Raw genomic sequence first — 20389 nt, 5'->3', positions numbered from 1 at the left:
TAGATATCGTGAAAAAATCATGTGGTTTTTAGATTTAGGTATAGACGTAAGTTATAGATTTAGAATGGAGCCCCTGACCAATAGCGTTTGACCTGTTTGTACAAATTGAACCGTGATCTGAGGCATCTCCATGGCCTTTGCTGCCACCTTCCACGTCCTCTGCCATGTTGTCGACCACAGTTAGCCACGCTTTCGGGTGACTTTAGGAATTCAGTCCATCTTCCACTTTTATAACAGACTTAATTGTCAGCTTTTTCTAAATCAAGGTCAGTATTACCTCCCTTCAGCATCTCAAGCTTTCAGATATTGTAAATGACTTCTTCCAAAATAATAGATCCTATTAGATCCTAGACAGAACTTAATGATTGGAGATACAGATCATGATCAGATTTAACCCAGTGGTGCTCTCAGGGATATTTTTATCCTAGAATAGGTGGCCATTGTAATAAAGAAAACCAAGTCACCGTATAGCCTTCTCTCTTCTCGTAGTGCGTATATATGTGTATATAGCTTTTTCAGTAGTGTAAGAGCCAGTTATATCAGAAACCACTGTCTTCACTTTTAGGCTTTTAAAGTTATGGTGATTGCTGTAATCCAGAATCTTTAGACATCTACATTTCACCAGGGGTTTCTCAGGGTAGATATTAGAATATTTTTACTGGAAAGTTTCTAACTCTTTGTTTTAGTTACCTAGTTGAGAGTAATTGATGGTGTTTAGAGGTTATTGTCAACTTTATCTTTGATTTAGGGACAAGATCCACATATAGTTAAAGTACTTGTCCTCCAGGATTAAGGTCTTATGAAACTGTTATTCGTTAAAAAGCTAGCTATGTCTTTGATTCTCTTTTTATTGAGGATGTTTGCTTTTTGGCAAATTAAACATACTCATACCAGTTTTCTGTATGTGCTTTTCATCATGTTGTAAATACTACATGCAGAGGATTTATTTTTAATCCAGGAAGGCAGTTTTCAAAGAGGAGAGAGAATGTATTATGATAAAGGAAAACAATAAATCAAGTGATTAAATTTTAGTTGTAAAAGAATATGCTGCTGCTCTGAAGTAGCTTTACCATATTAGGGCAACTCAGGAATGCTCTGAGGAAAGCCAGAAAATATTGGACTGATAGTTACATTGAGCAAATCTTTAAAAATTCATTTTCTTAAGTAAGAATGGGGAAGAGTTCGTACAGAGATGATAAAAATAACAGTACAAGGGTGTCCCTCTGGCTAATCCCTTTTAAATGCAAGAAGAGAAAGTCATAAGCATAACACAGGTAAAATATGCCCAGAAAAAATTTACTAAACTTCAGTGCTTGTTCTCAACCAAAACTCTAAGAATAGACATGGAGAACTTCCTGTGTGATATAACAAGAAGGGCTTATTTATAACCATCTTAGGAGTTTTCCTGTGAGAATCGGTTAACCCTTCTAATGATCAGTCTTTAAATTAACTTAATCAAGCTTTAATGGCAGAACTCTCACAGCTGTGGAGCTGTTACAACTACACCCTGCTCCTAAGTAGTTGAGCTCAATTCTTGCCAGATTCTTCCCTCTCATTAACTTCTCTAGCCCAGTCCCCAAAGTTTGAACCCCAAATTCTTTTCTATTTACAGAAAACACAGCCTCTTAGGTTCTTAAAATTAGACTAACTGGTCTACTCTGATGTTTCGTAAACTACTAGAGTTTGTAGTATATGGATTTTTAAGTTAGAATTTTTTAAATTTTGTATTTTAATTTCACTGTTGAGTTCATAAAATTATTTTACCAATTAGAAAACAAAATGTCTCTTTTGCAGTGCAAATTCACAGTTGAAAAATGCTTCCATGAGAACGTAAGACTTGTTTCTGAAGTTTCTCAAGCTGGCATCTGAAGACCCCTGAGAATTCATATATTTCTGGGGTTTCACAGTAATTTTTATTTCAACTAGTCTGCACATTACAGTCGGCCCTCCGTATCCACGGGTTCCACATTGGTGGATTCAGCCAACACCCAGATTAAAAATAGTCAAGAAAAACAAATTCCAGGATGTTCCAAAAATCAAAACTTGAATTTGCCAAATAGAGGACAACTATTTGTTTACATACCATTTACATTGTATTAGGTATTATAAGTAATCTAGAGATGATTGAAAGTATACGGGAGGATGTGTGTGGGTTCTGTGCAAATGCTGTGCCACATTATATAAGGGACTTGAGTGTCCTCTGATTTTGGTATGTGTAGGGTTCCTGGAACCAATCCCCCACAGATACTGAGGGACAACCATACTCAAGTGTGAGAAGTCCTGAGCCATTAGCTAGTCCCTCAAAATTCTATGTCATCTTTTTTCTTTTATAAATTGTGGTCATGGGTCTGGTGATTTAACATCCTTCCCACACCACTGTCCTGTACCCCAACCTCGTAGAAAAGTCACTTAGATACAATCTGAGAATTGCAACCGGCTCTTCTGATTGATAAAACAGAGGCAGTACACAGCAGTGGAAGAACTAGAAGTACTTTGAAGTCAGCTGGGCCTCCTGGAATTCCAGCGCTCCTAGTTAGGAGAACTTGGTCATGTTACTAAGCTGATAAGTTAATAATACATCAGATTGGGGCAATAATGCCACCCTTGAAGGATTGTTGGTGAGGAATAGAAATAATCAATATACAGTGCTAACAGGAGTACCTCACACAGGGAGGCAGTCAGTGAAAGGTAGAGCTTACTGTTATGATTATAAACAAATATTTATGGACTAAGTTGTTATATCCTGATATAATAATGTGGATTATAACTTTTAAGACATACATATAACTTATATATAGTTTTGCCTGTTTAGAAGTATGGCACATGGAGCAAGTAACTCCCAAACATGGTACAGATTTAAAGCATAAGTATTAATGATGCTACACCTGTGACATAAAGAAAAGGTCAGCACTTTGGGGCATCCACGCATGACCTTTGAGAACAGCATCTTAGAAGCTTTCAGCTACGAGCCCCCAGCTATTGAGGCCTCGACCTCTGGTCAAATAAGCTTAGTAAGTGGATGGGTCCACATAAGAAACAGCCATTTTTCATGCTTTTGTGTTTTTTGAATCTGATACTGAGGCTGTTACTTCTGCTGTCTGTTACCCTGTATTTGAAAATCCTTTGGACATAAGGTCAGAAGACTAATATTTTTCTGCTTAACTAATACTCTTTTGTATTTGGTCTGGCTTCCTAGAAGCAGAGATTGGGGTAAGGATTTTCGGGAAAGTGATGTATTGAGGAGACTCTGAAGAGGAGGAGTGAGGGAAGCAGGCCAAGGCAGGGCAAAAGCTAAGCAAGGGTGTTGTTGCGCTTGGAGACGCAGCTTCAGCCTGGTCCCACGGGGGTCCCAGGGTAAGGTCTGAAGCGGGGCGCTGGGGCACAAACGGCCCCACAGGTTTTGTCCTCCCTCGAGGCAAGGGGCGGCTGTTGTACCATTGTCAGTCGGTCTGGCTCCTGGCCACCTCCTAGGAACAGTTGGTGCCCTCACCTTGTAGTAGAGGCGGCTCCACATCTATGAGCCATTAGCACCCAGCGCTCAGAACAGCTGGGGAATGGGGGGGCGGGGCAGTATGGCAGCAGCAACGGCCTCTGTTGGTTTCCTCCAGGAGACAAAACTATCAGATTCCTTATGTGGCCTTCTCCGACTTGGTTGTGTGGGAAGTTCTAAACTACATTTCATTGCTTCAGCAACCTTCAACCAGGATTATTTAATAGCATCCTTTCTCTCTTCCTTTTCTTTGTCATTTTAACCTTTCTTCTTTATCTTTTGGTTTTTCTGTTTATCGGACCAGCAGTTTTATTGTAAGTTGACTCAAATGCTTTTTGAAAGTGGATGAGTGTAAAAGAAATAAATATGTAAACTAAAAACCAGTTTTATAATTAGAAAAAAATACCTGAGTTGTCCTCCTTAAAAATCAGATAAAATAAGTGTTGAATAGAAATAAGAGTATTTACTGTTACAATCTAATTTAACGTTAGTTATGCTTTCATATGTACTCAAGAATAAAATAAGCAATAAGTATTATAAATCCAAGGAAGGAAGAAACAAAATTGCATTTTTGCAGATGACACGTTTTTTATATGTAGGAAGCACAATGAAATGAACAAAATTATTGGAGGTAAGAGATATGCAACAGGGTTCTGCAAAATTATAGGCTATGATGGAAATCCGCAGACGTCAGTATATTCTCAAGTCATATAGCTGAAAATATAGATGGCATTTGTTTAGAAAGTATCTTGACCGCTCAAAAGGAATATATACTTTCTTTTTTTTTTTTTAATTTTTTAAAATTTTTGGCTGCGTTGGGTCTTCGTTGCTGCGCGCGGGCTTTCTCTAGTTGAGGCAAGCAGGGTCTGCTCTTCATTGCGGTGCGCGGGCTTCTCATTGCTGTGTCTTCTCGTTGCAGAGCATGGGCTCTAGGGCTTCAGTAGTTGTGGTGCATGGGCTCAGTAGTTGTAGCACACGGGCTCAGTAGTTGTGGCTTGCAGGCTCTAGAGCTCAGGCTCAGTAGTTGTGGCACACAGGCTTAGTTGCTCCGCGGCATGTGGGATCTTCCCGGACCAGAGCTCAAGCCCGTGTGCCCTGCATTGGCAGGCGGATTCTTAACCACTGCGCCACCAGGGAAGTCCAGGAGTATATACTTTAAATGCCTTCCTAATTCCCATGTGAAATCGTACCTTTATTTTAGCTATTCTGTTAATATGTGATGATGATACAGAAGAGGACGATCTACCAAATAAAACAGGTATAAAACATTTTAGTCTGTATGTCTGTATGCACAATCCAAAATTATTTACTCACATAAAAGATAACTTCCCACTTCATGAGTTATTAATGTACAATGAAGTAGCCTTTTTCCCCTTTACCACTGTATTATGAACAATACCTAAGCGTAAATGAACAAATAAATTGTTAGAAACAACAGTGTACAATGTTACCTTTGCACATTAGAAAATTCAATTTTTATTTTCTTATAAAGTGTTTGAATTACATATCATAATTTAACATCTTTTAAAGCATCTTTTATTCTTTAAGAATTCTTTTCACATCCATTAACCAATTGAAGCAGCTCACTTATAAAAACATTTTTGTTAACATGAGTCAAACCTAAAAGAAAAAAAATGACAACTTGAAAGTAACCTTTATCATCCAGATACTAATCAGTGCGATATTAAATGATAGGGGTAAATCAAAAACGATAGAGGAAAATGAACTTAATCTGGAGAATCCTCTTATTAGCAGCCAGAACAGGGCAGTTCTTAAGCCATTTTAAAACAAACTCTTCATGTTCTCACTTAGCTTGTACTTGATGCATTACAAGTCCTAGAGATTTCAGTTTGGGTTTGGTTTGGTTTTGCTTTGCTGTGGTAGCATTTACCAATTTCTTTATTTCTGCCTAATCTTTGAATGCCATATTATATGGAGATATTTTTCCTAAAATGTCAACAGAGCCGGGGAGATGACAGTAGGTGGGGACTTGGGGTGGCCTGTTTGGGCATCCTGTGAAGGAGGCGGGCAGCTCCTCCCTGCGTCGTAAGGCGCAGGCCTATAGAGGGGCTCGAAAACAGAAGCAGGTGACTGTGGGGTTGCCAAGGAGAGGGAGCAGAAGCAGAGGGTATCCTGGGTTAACACCAGGACAAGGTGCTTTTTATACTTGGCAGTGGAGCTCTTTTATAAAATCCAGTGAAGTACCAGTTAGGAAGATGTATCAACAATTTATCTTAAAAAGGAAAAAAAAAAGCCATCAATTCCATTGCCTTATTAATATAATCAGAACCTCTTTCCATTATAAACCTTTAGATAAAACATGACAACAATAATGGAAAAATCATCTAAAACAGATATAATTGTACACGAAGTTTGTTGGCATTTCGAACTTCATTTTTTAAGTATTTTACATTCTTTGTAGAGAAAGGCAAGCACAATTCTTGTATTTAATCTAAAATAAAGACAGAAATCACAGCAGGCACTTAAGTCATGTGCATCCCACAGTTATTCACACATAATCCTTCAGGCTGTTTGCTGAACGGTCCTCTGGCTGTGTGGTGGGGACGTGCTCCTGCTTGGATGGGTGGAGCCAAGCCTCCGAATCCTTTTTTATACAGAAAATCATGCCAGAGATAAACAGCAGCATGGCCGAAATGAATCCAATGTAGACAGCTCCTCCGGGTTCATGTTTGTTGCTTTCTGGAACTGTCACATCCACAAAGTTTGCTATGATCTCCTTTGTGTACCACACCGTTGGTATTAAACCAGAGATCCCCGCAGATATGAGGCAGACTCCCCCAGCAAAACAAGCGTAACTCTTGGTTTCCCTGTCCCCTCCTAAGCGAATGCATTTCATCCCGATTGTGGCAGTGCACATCCCCACAGCAGACAGGACACAGGCGAGGACCATGGCGGCCCGAGCGGCCTGCACGTGGGTGGGGAGGGCCAGGACGGAGTACTTCAAGGTGCAGCTGAACATCCCCGTGCTATACCACGTGCAGTCCATCCACAGCCCTTGCATCTGCACGATGGCTGTGATGATGTTGGAGCCCGGGTCCACATTCACCTTCCAGTTGGGCAGCAGGGTGGCCATGAGCACTCCAGAGACCCCAGTTAAGGCCAGGGCAAAAGCAAGGAGCTGGAGACCCGCCGAGATCATAACGTCACCGTTACCTTTGTCCTCCTAGAAAATCCTGATGGCTCTTGCTCAGAATTGTAGCTATTTCTGTACAGTAGAGAACCAGGTAACAAAAGGCTGGGGAAAGAAGACAAAATCAGGGTTGAAAGAAAGAAAAAACAAAAAGACTTCTGTGTACAGTGGGAGCTGAGAACCCATCTGAATAGGTCCCAGCAGTGGATGAGGACACTGCTTCCCAGGAGAAAAGCTCACACCAGGCCCACAGAGGCTGCCATTGTCCTGAGTGATTTTGGTTGGGTGGTGCTTGATACATGGCATAAAGGAGAGGGCTGTCCACTTTGTTCTTTTATTTAAAATTTAAGCTCTGCTGAAGTTGTCTGTGTGCCTTGTTAGGAGATTTTAGACATGGAACGCCAGCTGTAGGATATCTGATATAGAATTTTTTTTTTTTTTTTTTTTTTTGCGGTACGCGGGCCTCTCACTGTTGTGGCCTCTCCCGTTGCGGAGCACAGGCTCCGGACGCGCAGGCTCAGCGGCCATGGCTCAGGGGCCGAGCCGCTCCGCGGCATGTGGGATCTTCGCGGATCGGGGCACGAACCCGCGTCCCCTGCATCGGCAGGTGGACTTCCAACCACTGCGCCACCAGGGAAGCCCTGATATAGAATTTTAATAGTATTACAGGTTTTAAAAACTTATTTCTAGTTAAAATACTCTATAAGTAATAAGGAAGAATAGTTTAAACCCACCTGTTAAAAAGGATTTATAAATATATATTAGAAAAGTTTGAAGCATTCAAAAAATGATTTTATTTTTTAAAATGTATCAGACACTCTCCATGTGTCATTCACGTGGCCCAGGTGAATTGTTTAAGAAGGAGAAGAAAGTAGTAAAAGAAATCAAAGTCACTGGCATGATTATCTCTAATTTCCAGCTTGCAAAATCCTTACCTAAGTGAGCAGTTGTTTCCCTTCAGGTACAGCTTACTCAAAACTGAAACAATTAAGCCACTGTCTGTTGCTTAGGAGAATGTGAGATCCTTTCTAGTTGGGACCAGAATCGTTCCCTGACCCAAATGAAGTAGTCTGCTGCAAAACCGGTTATTCAGAACGATTCAGAAGTAGTGACATTGAATCTTGCAAATACATACCAGAAGTAACCACATCATTATTTGTATGAGAGAGATTCAAAAATAATTTACACTTTTTTCCTCCCTCCCTCCCTTCCTTCCGTTTAGTAAGAGGGAATAGATAGTACTTCCTTTGTGACGTGCTGTGTTTTAATCAGGCAGTACTTACTGCCTTCTTTGAGGAAAATATAATGGTTTCTGAAATACAGCAATATTGACCTTTTTGTGTTTCTGAATTTTTGAGTGATGTATTAGAATGGCTCTATCATGATTCATATATTTGTCACAAAAGGCAGTATGAGCTCTGAATCTAAAGCACTTGGGTCAAATCTTGGCTTTCCAGAACCTCTCTGTGCCTCAGTATTCTCTTCTGGAAAGCAGGGAGGATTATAGTATCTATATCATGGAGTTTCATATACATGAAAGAATTTTAAATGGTATAGAACAATATCTAACCCATAGAAAGTACTCAGTAAATTACAGTTGACATTGTTATTAGTATTTCTAAAATTTATATTATGTCACGTGACACTTGATATTTAATGACATCTGGATTTTTCTTTTCTCTTCCTTCCTTAGGCCGATTTCATTTGTTTTCATAGGAACTTAGAGATGAAGGAAACCATAGATGTAATCTTGGCCATCAGTGTTGTTTCAGATTAGGACACTTAGGTAGTAGATCGCCCCACGCCACACAGACCTCAGCGGCAAGATCGGCAGTGCCCACTTCCCCACCTCTTCCCACCTCACTGCACCTTGCACCCTTGTCCCCCTTTACCACAGCAATTCCGGGTGAAATCCTCCTGTGTACTTCCTGTTGGAAGCAGGGAGAATGCTACATCTAGAGACAAAGCACCGTTAACCATCCCCTCACTCACTCCCTTTCTCACACAGAAAAAAAGACTCCAGAGGGAATTAATAGAACAAATGAGCAAGTGGCGTAGCTTCAGAGACTCACCAGGGAGGTTGATGCCTGGCTTTTGTGAAATATCTGCAGTGATGTGAATCCATGCCTGTGTCACTTTTAATACAGTTGTATAGTTTAATATAGTTCTAACATTGATTCCCTAAAAGGTTAAATCCTGGGCTATCTGAACTCCATTGTGCTATTTTTGTTCATAATCTTAAAACGTAAATTCTGTAGTTTCAGGAGATTTCCCTGAGGTTTTGAATTCTTAGAGTCAGTTTCACTCTAAGCATCAAAGTGCCTTGGCTTTGCCTGTCATCCTACAGTTCATTCTTTTTCTGTTTTCCAAATTTCTTTTCATATCTGAGACCAAAATTGAACGAAAGTTAAAGTTTCTAGAAAAAAAATGAAGCACATGTTTAGAGTTTCATAATAGCTGTTTTCAGGTTTGGGTTTTAACATTTCAGACTCCAGCCAGCTCACTCAATTACTGCCTTCCGGACCATTTTCGGCTTAAGGGCTTCTTCAACAGCGAGACTGCTGTTAGCATTCCCTGCGAGCATCTCCTTTCTTTCTTTTTACTTTGGTTGAGTAACCTTTATGTGTTGATCAGTCTCTGCTCAGCTTCCCAATTATAACTCTTTTCTTCCCATTAACCAATACATTTTATAAATTCCAGTGTAATTCAGACTTGGAGACAGCTTGTTCATCTTAATTAACAAGTGCTGGCAGTGATAAATTACAGATGGCCAAACTCGGCATAAACAATAAGACATTGCGTTCAGTTAGCATGGTGCCCACTTACTATTGAATAGTGGACTTTAAGTGCTTTCTTCTGCATGGAGAACTTATGCAGAAAGAATTTGTTCTCCAAAATGAAGGTCACTCTTTTCCCTTTATAAAAATATACTGGCATCTTAGCTATATTGCTGTGAAATCTTTTTTTTTTCCCCCTCCAGCCACAAGCATGGTACAGTTTGTGGCCTGTTCTCTCAGATTTCTGTCTCGTAGAGAATAAAGGCATACTTTGTTTCAGCGGTGGTGGTGATGGTGGTGACATGCTGTGAAAGTAAGCATGGAAAACAGTTCTAAATGAGAACTCTCTCGTGGTTCTAAAATCTGTTGCATATAGAACAGAACCTATAATGTTAAATTTATGAGCTGTTTCCCAAAGAAATTCTGAACTGGATTTCGTTAAAATGTAAAGTCAGTTTTCCAGACAAGATTTATTTATATCAAATCTAGTATTTAAAAACAGATTTACAATGTACGGTTCAAACCGAGTTATACTTGAAGATCTATATTTAGGTCCCGAAGCATTGTGGAAGCTTCTCGTTTTCCATACCTTTTGTCAGTAGCCTTCAGTGACTTAACTCTCTTCTGTCAGTTGTCTTCAATTGAACCCCAGTAAGGCATGATGAAGAGGAGCCACATACCTGAGGCTCAGTTCACAGCTTCTGAATATTAGTGATGAAGCTCCAATAGGTTAACTTGCAAGTAGCAAATGAAGAGCAACGTAGAAATCCAAGCAGGGAAAACTGCTGGTGGTGCCAGGAGATAAATACCGGGTTCCCCATCTCATTTTTTGAGCTGGGGGAAAACTCAGAAAAGAGAGGCGGGGGAGGGAGGGAGCTGTTGTTACAACAGGATTTGTCGAAACCTGAAAGCTGAAAATGCTTCTGTGTCACTATATACAGAGGGGGAGTTATCTGGGTGCTCCCAAAAAGACTTTCTTTTCTTTTAATATTATGTTTTAGTCCATAGTTATAATTTATTTCTGAATTTTTATCTATGTTGGAGGATACCGTTTATTATTTTATGTCCCCGATTAAAGAATATGGTCTGAAATATTTTTCACTAGACTGTGCTTCGCAAGTGACAGTTAATTGAGACTATCTGTTTATTCTGGTGCTTCTGACTTGTCTGAAATCAAGAGTCACAAAACTGGTAACTTTCAAACTAAACATTCAAAAGACAGTTTTTTATGTATCTTGATAAAAGTAAAAAGAAAACCCAGCAACAGCTGTTGACTAGAATCTGAGCAGTAAACCTACAAGTCTTTTTTTTTTTTTTTGGCGGGGGCAGGGGGGCGGTATCCTGAATTTTCTTCTATTAATCTTTCCACTGAGAAAGATTTCTAAAGTATAATAGATAGCTAGTGGGAAGCAGCCACATAAAACAGGGAGATCAGCTCGGTGCTTTGTGACCACCTAGAGGGGTGGGATAGGGAGGGTGGGAGGGAGAGGCAAGAGGGAGGGGATATGGGGATATACGTAAGCATATAGCTGATTCACTCTGTTATACAGCAGCAACTAACACACCATTGTAAAGCAATTATACTCCAATAAAGATGTTAAAAACAAATAAATTATAACTTAGTAAATTAGAGATTTTAGAAAGCATTGTAAAGAAATTACACCAAAATAATGTGATGAAAAATATTAGATGAACCAAAATCAAACACTGAGGTTCTAGACCATGAATAATGGTACAGACATATTTCATCTTCATCTACTTTGGGTTCTCATTTTTTTTCTACCTCAGTAATGTTAATTCTACAAGCTGTACATTCATAGCCACTATAGAGAGAAAAAGATAATTTTATGATTGGATGTTTAAAATTTTACAACTGCTAATAGCCATGTTAGATGTTAGCCATTTCTTTAAAAGCAGTGAATAATAAAAATGCATGTTTCATATAGAATCTAAAAAAAAAAAATGGTTCTGATGAACCTAGGGGCAAGACAGGAATAAAGACACAGACGTAGAGAATGGACTTAAGGACAAGGGGAGGGGGAAGGGTAAGCTGGGATGAAGGGAGAGAGTAGCACTGACATATATACACTACCAAATGTGAAATAGCTAGTGGGAAGCAGCCGCATAGCACAGGGAGATCCGCTTGGTGCTTTGCGACCACCTGGAGGGAGGGGATATGGGGATATACGTATACATATAGCCGATTCACTTTGTTATACACCAGAAACAAACACAACACTGTAAAGCAATTATACTCCAATAAAGATGTTAAAAAATACGCATGTTTCTGTTATCTGGATTTTTCTGGATTTTTTGTTGTTTTTAGTTGGTTTTCATCTTTTCTAAGTCTGGCATGTAGCAAGATACATATTGTTTTCTCCTCTTAGAAATCTAATGCCTGTGGATTTGTGTTTTTAGCCATAGTGTTGTAATTTTGCTTTATAAACTTACTTAATTTCATCGAGATACATAAACGGTTCTTTGTCTAAGTACTGAGTGAAGTAGAGTTGAATTTCAGGCACTAACAGCACTGTTACTACTGCTGTAGCAAGAAATCCACCAGGTCCCTTCAGTGCCTTGGCTTGTTTTGCTCCTTGCTGTGGCTGTCGTGCAGACTGACCTGTGCTGAGGCTGACTGGTGGCCGGTGGAGGGACCAGTCTGCTCCCAGCTCTGACCTCCAGAGTAATGCAGCTTGCCGAGGGTAAATGGGTTAAGCATGCTTTAATGTGCATTGCTGTTTTCGAAACCTTTTTGATTATTTTTCTGCCTTGATGAGAACACTTATATTCTAATACATTAGCTGCCTGTTTTAAAAAGGCAAACTTCTGAAACGCAAAGAACTTTTATCAACTACAGGCCTTTAACCCAAGGCAGAATTTCTTGTATAAGAAAGGAGCTAGAAAGTAGAGGTGTATAGAGAAATATAATTCATTGACATTATTATCTACTTCCAATGTGGATATTAAAGAGAATTAAATCTTTTAAGTTCAGAGGCTTCCCTAGATAACTCTTTGTTTATCTTTACCTTAGTTTATGTCTCTTCTCCAGCCCTCCCCGCTAAACACCCAAAGTTTGTATTGGGTTGGCCAAAAAGTTCGTTCGGGCTTTTCCGTAGCATCTTACAGTTGTAAAATTTTAAACATCCAACCGAATATGTCCAAGCTGCCGGTGTGACGTCACTGATAGACATCTCAGACCTATCAGGGACAGAACTGAGCTCTCGACTTTCCCCACACCAGTTCTCCCCAGTTTCCCAGTGTCATCCTGCCATTTGGTAGACCCTGGATCTTAAGAACATCCTTGATTCCATACCCAAGAGCCATTCAATCAACAAATCCTTTTGTTTCTAAACTTCAGAATAAGTCAAGTATCCTACCGTCTGAGCCCCTCTACTGCTTGCTCTGGGTGAAGACCTCTAGAATGTGAACGCACAAGGGCAGGGATTTCTGTCTTGTTAATCGCCAGGTTCTCCTGGGCCAGGAGTGGTGCCTGCCTTATTGTCAAGTATGATAAATATTTGTTGAATGAATTCAGAAGCTGATTTTGAGTATATAAAATAACAATAATACATTACCTTTACATGATTAAAAGTATAATTTTGTCCTGTTTTAAGAGACTGTCATTTTAAGTAATTTTGCAACTCTTTAGTTTTATAATCTTGATGTAATAATAATATCTACCATTTATAAACTGCTTCCTATATGCTAAGTACTGTTGAGGTATTTAATTCTTAAAACAAGCCTATGAGATAACAGAAGTCCTAATTTTACAAGTGAGAAAACTAAGCTCCAGAGAAGTTAAATAACTTGACTAAGGTCCATAATATAAGTAGCAGGAATGTGGGATTCAGGCCCAGAATACTGTGATTTTTGAAACCCTCATACACTCATAGCCCTGCCCCCATTTAGAACAGAATGTGTTTTTAAGTCTCATTATAATGAGTCGTTCCTTTCAGTGGTAGTCTGGATTAAGCTGTGGAAACAAATGAACTCTGACATCTCTGTAGCTTTACATATAAACATTTGCTTCTCACTCGTGCCAAGTCCATGAGTGATTGCAGAGTAGCTGGCCGGTGACTCAGCAGTCCCATCTGTTTTCTTTAAAATGTTTTTATTTATCTGTTTTTAAGAAAAAATTACATGTGATTCCCTTCGTGTGTTTTTCTTAGTGATGATACTCTGGATAGTCAAGACAAGCTTTTCTTTTTCTTCTCAAAGAATCGGTAGTTTGACTGAATATTTGAGAAGTAATAACAATACCAAACCTTTGTGGGAAGTAGTTCTCCAGACCTGCGTCTCTCACCCCTGCCGGCACGTGAGCATCATCTAGCTTTAGAAAAGCCTTGAGGCCCAGGCCCCTCCCAGTGGCTCTTAATTCCGTTGTCAGGGATGATGCCCAGTCATTGTGTATTTAAAATGCCGCCCACGTAATTCCAATGAAAAGTTAAGGTTCTGATTTTAAAAAAACAGCAGCGTCTTTTCTCATTTGCTTTCTCTTCAACCTTGAAAATAATTAAAGTTCAGAGTAAGATTAAGTAAGATAGCTACCTGTTCCAGTCCCACAAATTTAAAGTGATTGATTTAATCTTAAAATAATGTTTTTCTTCCTACTCAGTCGTGGGAAATTAACAGTATCGGCTATGAGCACAATCAGTGCGTTACTTCCTCCATCTTTATGGTTACTTTAGTTCTAAAATAATGCTTTAGGCTGCCCGAAGGCTTTATCTTTTAGAATTGGTAGTTTGTAGACTAGCTGATTATAGTGAGGACCGTGTTAAAAATGATGGCTATTCTCTGGTTGCTGTGTGTCCCCAAATGTCTAAAGAGGCCATCCTGGCTCCGATGGCTCTGTGCAAGTCGTGTATGTTTCTGCTTGTAGGTTGCACTGCCATTTGCTCTATTGTTTGTTTTGACAACATTTTGTTGCTCCTTTCTATGTCTTCATGTGAAAGGATCTTGAAGATTTGTTTTCTATGTCTTTATCACATTCTTTTAGAATATTAAGACTGTCTTGGAGTTTGTGGTGACACTTGGCAGGTCAGCCTAGTTTTTTCAACCTCATAAATAATGTAAGTATGTATCTAGTGTGGCCTCACCACTGCATTCTCTTTGCACATTATTTTGAAGAGCAGGACTTTTTTTAAAAAACGTCCTCACTTATTGGTAGTATCTCAGATAGTGGGCTGAACACCCCTCGTCTGGGCCTGGCTCTCAGCTCACCCCTCTCTCCTCCTCTTCCCATCTTCCTCTTTGTCTTCCTTCCCTGTGACTCTCTCTCTCTGCCCACTGGGTCTCCTACATTTCAGCCCCTGCCCACACTCTAGGGTCCTGGGTGGGTTCATGTGGACTTTGTGATGTTGCCAAATTAGAGAGCTTGCATCAGTTTTAATCATTTCTCTTATTTATTTTTATACCTCCAGTTACATACATAGGAGGTCCCCCAAACCTCCATGAGTTAAACTAGTAAAATCAGCATGTAAAGGAGGAGATCCAGTAGCTATGGCATTCATCTTTAAAAAGACACAATGTCTTTCAAGTCAGAAACAGGAAGAGCTGGACAACATGAACACATTTAAAGAATAGCTCTGCAAATGGAGAGCTGGCCTGGGTACTGAGAGCACACGGCCTAGGAGCATCTGGTACCCTGTACCTTGTGCCAGTGAGTGGCCAGTGACCATTGCAGCATCGTCTGTATGAGTTTGTTCCCATTCCGTGCCTCTGCAGAACCCTCTCAGCATAACAGAGCTTGTTAGGTGGTTTTTATAGGAAGGGTATGTACTGACTAGTCAACTTGAGTGTCTCTTTGGTAGTTACGACTCATTACGAATGAATGTATTTGCATCCATATTTGTTTATCAATCTTTTCATAATAGTAATATTTATAGCGGCAGCAATTGAGAACCTTGTGAGTTTGCTTAGATTGAAACCGTCCCCGAGGAGTTTCCCTGTACTGTGGATGAGAAACCGGAGGTCGGGCCCTCGCTCTCGCCCCCTGGGCCGCTACAGCGCGGCTCCTCCCCTGGCAGGGACCTCCCCCACCTACACAGAGGGGGGCACAGTCCTGGCACAGTTAACACAGGCGCCTCCAGGTGCCGCCCTTTCACAGACACCGAAGTCATGGTTTGTGGGAAAGGTCCTGGTTTCAGAAAGGTGTTTTCCCTGTGCTCATTGGGGAACTACAGGCTAAGATAACAGAAAATCCTAATCCAGCGTTTGTGAGTTCTCGTCCCTCTTGTACTTTGTTTAGAATTAAGTGTTCACATCCCTGAAATTGTTTCCTTTCTTGGGACCAAGAGATGCTCATTCATCTTGTTGTTGTTGCTAGTAGGCATAATTTACATACATACCTATATTTACATATACAATATACACAGTAAAAAGCTTTCTCCATCCCCTCCCCTCACCCTGGGCACCTCTTAGACTTATTTCTCATCGTGCTGTCAGCTCACCCTGTCATCCTCTTACATGCTTGTGCTCTGAGAGGAAACACTGACAGTTTAAGATCTGTTCTTTCTGTATGATTCCAAGGAGGAAAAGAGAAAAACCATTCAGACATCTGTGGGAGACAAAAGGTGTGGTGGAACATCTGCAGAAATTAATATTGTTTCAATAACAAACACAAATTGTAAACTTTAAAGAAAGAACTATAGGTCCTAACAGTCAGTCTTCATGGAATACCTTGGTTTGGAATACCTGGAATGTTGTTGGAGTGTTTGAGTTGTAAGGTTTTACGGCGGAAATTCTGTCCTTAAATTGGGCTTGGGACGAGAATTATGGGCAGAATAAAACCGTTCTAGGAAATGTGATCTGCATGTTTGTAAATGTTTTTCTACAAGATGCATAATTGTAATAGCATAGGCAGCAGTGACTTGCGACTGCTCCCCTTGTTGGGGGGAAGTTGTAACTGCAGGGCCCATGACATTCTAGTGGAGACTGTCCTTAGCTCGGTGTAGGACCCTGAGGAGTAACCTAGACACTGGTGGGTGGAGGAACCAGGCATCCCCAGCGTGCTCACCTTACTCTCATCTCACCTGACACTGAATGTGACTCTCCCGAACTCCTGACCCCATGTTCCATCAGGTGGTGCTGGCCACCTCAGAATCGCTGGACCCTTCCCACTCCCGTCTGCACAAGTCTGTCTGAGACAGTACCACCTTGAACTGTGAATCCCTCTTGTGTTGTTCTTGGAGTCCTTCTGATTATTCCCTGTAGTCATTCTTTGTTCTCATCATTCCTTCTATGGTCTCCCAGTTATGGTTATATCTTGGCTAAGTAAACTGTAACTTCCTAATCGTTTTCCTCTCCACTGGCTTATCCTTTAATGGTCTCGAACACCATGGGAGCTGTTGAAGACCCTTTCTTCGACAATGGCCAGTATTGTTTCTGTACCTTTTCATACGGTTGTTACTGAGCTCTTTGGCATATTATGATCATCTCAAAGTCAGAAACTGGGCTGCGCAGTCTTTGGTGTTCCCTGTACCATGTTGATTCAAGGTCTGAGTTAGCAGTATCTAATATTTAAGATTGAATAGCTTCTTACCCCAGTTCTCCTGTGAGCCCACAGTGCTGCTCTGAGCTCATAACCAGTCATGTCCTAGACATCCTGGCCTGGGACATGGGACACCCGCCCCCAGCCTGCCTGCAGCCAGGGCTGCTCATGCTGAGAAGCATAACCGTAGCTTTGTGCAGCACTGACCTCATAGTGGATTGGAGAGGCAAATACTTACAGTCGCTATAAACCCTCTAATTTGACATCGTAGTAGGTCATTTTGGTATACTGATAGGCTGAGTTTGGAGAGGGGCTGGCAACATTTAAACTAGAATTTTTAAGTGCATCTAGTGCCTATGTACTGATCTCTTTTTTGTAATCAAACCGTTTAATGGACTTAAAACTCAAGGAAAAATAATGGTTGTAATTTTAAATAAGCATTCATTTATGAGTAAAAAGCATTTTTGTATGTTACCATAGTTACCGAGCAGCTTTCCTGTGGTTCTAGAGAAAATGGGCTCTGTCATACAGAGTAACTCTGAGAAGTGCGTTTGGAGGCAGGAGTAGAAGACAGGGTGGTACAGGTTTCCCAGAGAAGCAGGACTTGTTACAGGAAGAGCCTTTTTGACGCCGAGTTTTATGTGGTCCTCCACTAAATAGTAACTATTTGATTGTGAGTGGAAATTTTCTTTTATCCAAAAGACACTAGTAGCCAACTTAACTGGGTATCAAAATTATAATCAAACTTTAGAAGTCTACTGCTACAGTGTACACGGGGTGCTGCTGTATTTATACGGGGTTTTAAAACTTTATTTAAATAAAAACATTAGACATTGCCTGTATTTGCAAACATCAACTGTATCTCAAAGGAATAAAATCAGGCAAATAAAGATGAGGCCAAAATGTTAAATTCAAAGAATCCGGAAGTGGCAGTTTCTGTACTGGAAGGAGAATGCATCTATCCCTGCTTTTGTGCCTTTGGTCTTAATAGTATTTGAACATTAGCGTTTTGATAATATTTCATGGGTTTAGGGTTGGGTAGGGTTTAATTTTATCTCATAATTTACTAAAAGATTATTTTCTCTGGAGACTGGCAGGCTGCTCACTGTGGAAGAATCCTGTCAGAACTGACTAACTTGGAAGGATTGGATTGAAAGGGTTGGAGGACCTGAGTCATAGAGGGCTGGCGGAACACGAGAGGTGGGACAGGAATGCCAGTGAGCGCAGATGGTGGAAAGGGGTGGGGCGAAGTCAAGAGAATGGTCTAGAACAGTTGAGTTCACTTCTGTTTTCCCTTCCACAGAAGTGCTCTCACGTGAAGCATCTTTCATCCCTCCCTAGAGTGGTTCCCCAGCCCCATGTGCTCTCCAGGGGCTCTCCTCTCTGTACTGACCACAAACCTCTCTGGGACCCCTGGACCCTGTTCCATGGTGTTTTTGTGATGGTCCAAGGAAAGTCCCGGCCTTTTAACCAAAACACTTACTTTCCCACAGGAATTATTTGTTAGTGAACTTGGAGGAACACATAGAACACAATTTGAAAAACTATTAAAGTTTAATAAGAACGTTGAGATGGTCACTCTCTGCAGTGGAATAACAGCTCTTCCACCAAAGGTGTATAACTGTCGCTAAAATAGTCTGAAGGCTGAGGGACATTTCGGGGAGCATTTTCAGGCGGAAAGTCCTCTCCATTGGCGGTTTTCACTCGACTGCTTAGAACATTCCCAGCATTTGCCAGCCTCAGTGACTGACGGTGGGGCAGCTCGTGGTGAGGCAGCTCAGACCCCGCAGGAGAAACGCCACTCACACCTCTGGAAGCCCGTCCCGGTTGGCCATCTTTGGTCCGTCTCGTCCACACGGTCTCACGTCACATGCCAGTATTTTCCCTCCAACCTAAAAACAAAAACAAAACAAAAACTTCCCCATCCTCATATATTACAGGCCCATTTTAAGGAATTTTGTAGCCACAAGGAGCTTTAGGAGTGAGTCCTCCCAAGAGAACATGATAACCCCTATGGAATTTGAAAATACAGAATTCCTTCTGAAAAGCAGTGGTACAACCCACACTTCATAAACTGCTGTACTTGCTTAGCCTTTGTAGAGTCTGTGTGATGTTCTGAGTAGCAGGTTTAGCAGTAATCCCTTAGCGACCAAAGCTTTTGTAAATTATGAATACACTTCCCATTTCCTAGACCGTGGTCTCTGTCAGGCTTTTGTGTGGGCGATAACTGCTTTGACTCCATTTCTCCGTTAGTCTTTACTTTCAGTATTTTTCTGTTGTTATTTTGAATAGATCCTTGTGAATCACCATGAGTCCATTTTTAGAATAGGGCAGGGTATAAATCTCTTATCAGATATGCCTGAAAAGTTTTATCTTCTGATAAAGAATTTCAGCCACCGGCTAGCAGCTTGACACTTAAACAGTAATATTTGTGGTGGTTTCCATTCTATTTGGATCCTGCCTGTGCCTCCTGGGGCATTTAAAGTCGCTACCAGAAAGTTATGTGGTCGTGCAGACGAGTATGAATTCAGTCCAGCTGATTAATCAGTGCCTCTGACACTCTGGGGAGTTTAGCGCTGAGTGGTCCCTGGGGGCCCATCTGCCGTGTCTCTCTGGTTTGAAGTCCAGCCTTATAGTCAGAACTGCAGCTGCAGCTTATCTTCTGCTCATTCAAAAGCTAAATAAAATATTCTAATGCTATCTGTTATCTGCCTACTGACTTTAATGATTATTCGGATTGACCTTAAAAGGCCACTGTAAAGCTGCATTCTAAAATTAAGTGACTGTCACGCACAGGCCTAGTGGATGTCATTATAGAACAGATGCAGCCAACCGTGAGCTCTCTGCGGCAGCTCAGATGCGAGCGTAGCATCTTACGTGCCTGGAGAACATGAAACTGAAGTCCACATAAAGGGTTGTTCGTGAAAACCATGCTCTTGATGACCTGTTCTCCTGTGTTCTACAAAGTTAGATCGTTTAATATATTATACCAGGCAGTAAAATGTTTGTTTTCTGACCATGAAGGTGGACTCGGGGGTGGTGCATTTCACTCCCCTGACCCAGCCGAGGATAGAGCAGCCATTCAAGCTGGTGGAGAGAGTCGTTCAGAATGCCTTTCAGTTCCGAAGGAAATACTGCCATCGAGGGCTTGGGTAAGAACGCTTTCTCTTCCTTTTCAGTAGCACTCTTTACCAACGCCTCAGTCACCTTCAAAGAGTAAGAACTTTGTTTTTATGATTGTTCAACGTGCCTGTAAACATTACTCTTAGTTCAGATCCCGTGATGAACAAACCTTGATGGCCACTGAGGAGAAAGCAAAATGTTGATTTAACCTGAGATGCCACCGAGAGGTTCTGTTTGGTTTGATCATTACAAACTAAAACTGACATCACACAGTTTATAGTGAGCCTGTACTGGGGAGGTCATGACCCCTCACACTCAGGACTCAGACCATCTGAACTGTTTTCGGTCTCGACACTTCT

General features: G+C 40.9%; 2 protein-coding genes across 9 annotated transcripts in view; one reads left to right on the top strand and one right to left on the bottom strand.

The window, feature by feature from the left end:
* The window catches only part of TFB1M (transcription factor B1, mitochondrial), a 68346-nt gene that overhangs the window by 33902 nt on the left and 14055 nt on the right, over nt 1-20389 (top strand). For all 8 annotated transcript variants that reach the window (XR_004038734.3, XR_011376693.1, XR_011376692.1 and 5 more), the window contains exon 6: nt 19932-20059. Coding sequence is in view for 3 of the 8 variants with exons in the window: in XM_030853108.3 (XP_030708968.1) it covers nt 19932-20059 (128 nt within the window). In the remaining 5 variants the exon portion in view is untranslated. The remainder of the gene's footprint in view (nt 1-19931; nt 20060-20389) is intronic.
* CLDN20 (claudin 20) lies at nt 5864-10137 on the bottom strand. Its single transcript, XM_030853111.2, has 2 exons — nt 10008-10137; nt 5864-6746 (listed from the first exon to the last, which is right to left on the bottom strand). The coding sequence occupies exon 2, from the start codon at nt 6648-6650 to the stop codon at nt 6000-6002; it is 651 nt and encodes a 216-aa protein (XP_030708971.1). The 5' UTR covers nt 6651-6746; nt 10008-10137; the 3' UTR covers nt 5864-5999.

The sequence above is a fragment of the Globicephala melas genome, chromosome 14 (assembly GCF_963455315.2).
Source record: "Globicephala melas chromosome 14, mGloMel1.2, whole genome shotgun sequence".
Taxonomy (NCBI): Eukaryota; Metazoa; Chordata; class Mammalia; order Artiodactyla; family Delphinidae; genus Globicephala; species Globicephala melas.
This window is presented reverse-complemented; position numbering and strand designations above follow the sequence as displayed.

Bases quoted from the DNA above. Each gene is read 5' to 3' on its own strand.
- CLDN20 (XM_030853111.2), bottom strand. From the start codon at position 6,650: ATGATCTCGGCGGGTCTCCAGCTCCTTGCTTTTGCCCTGGCCTTAACT.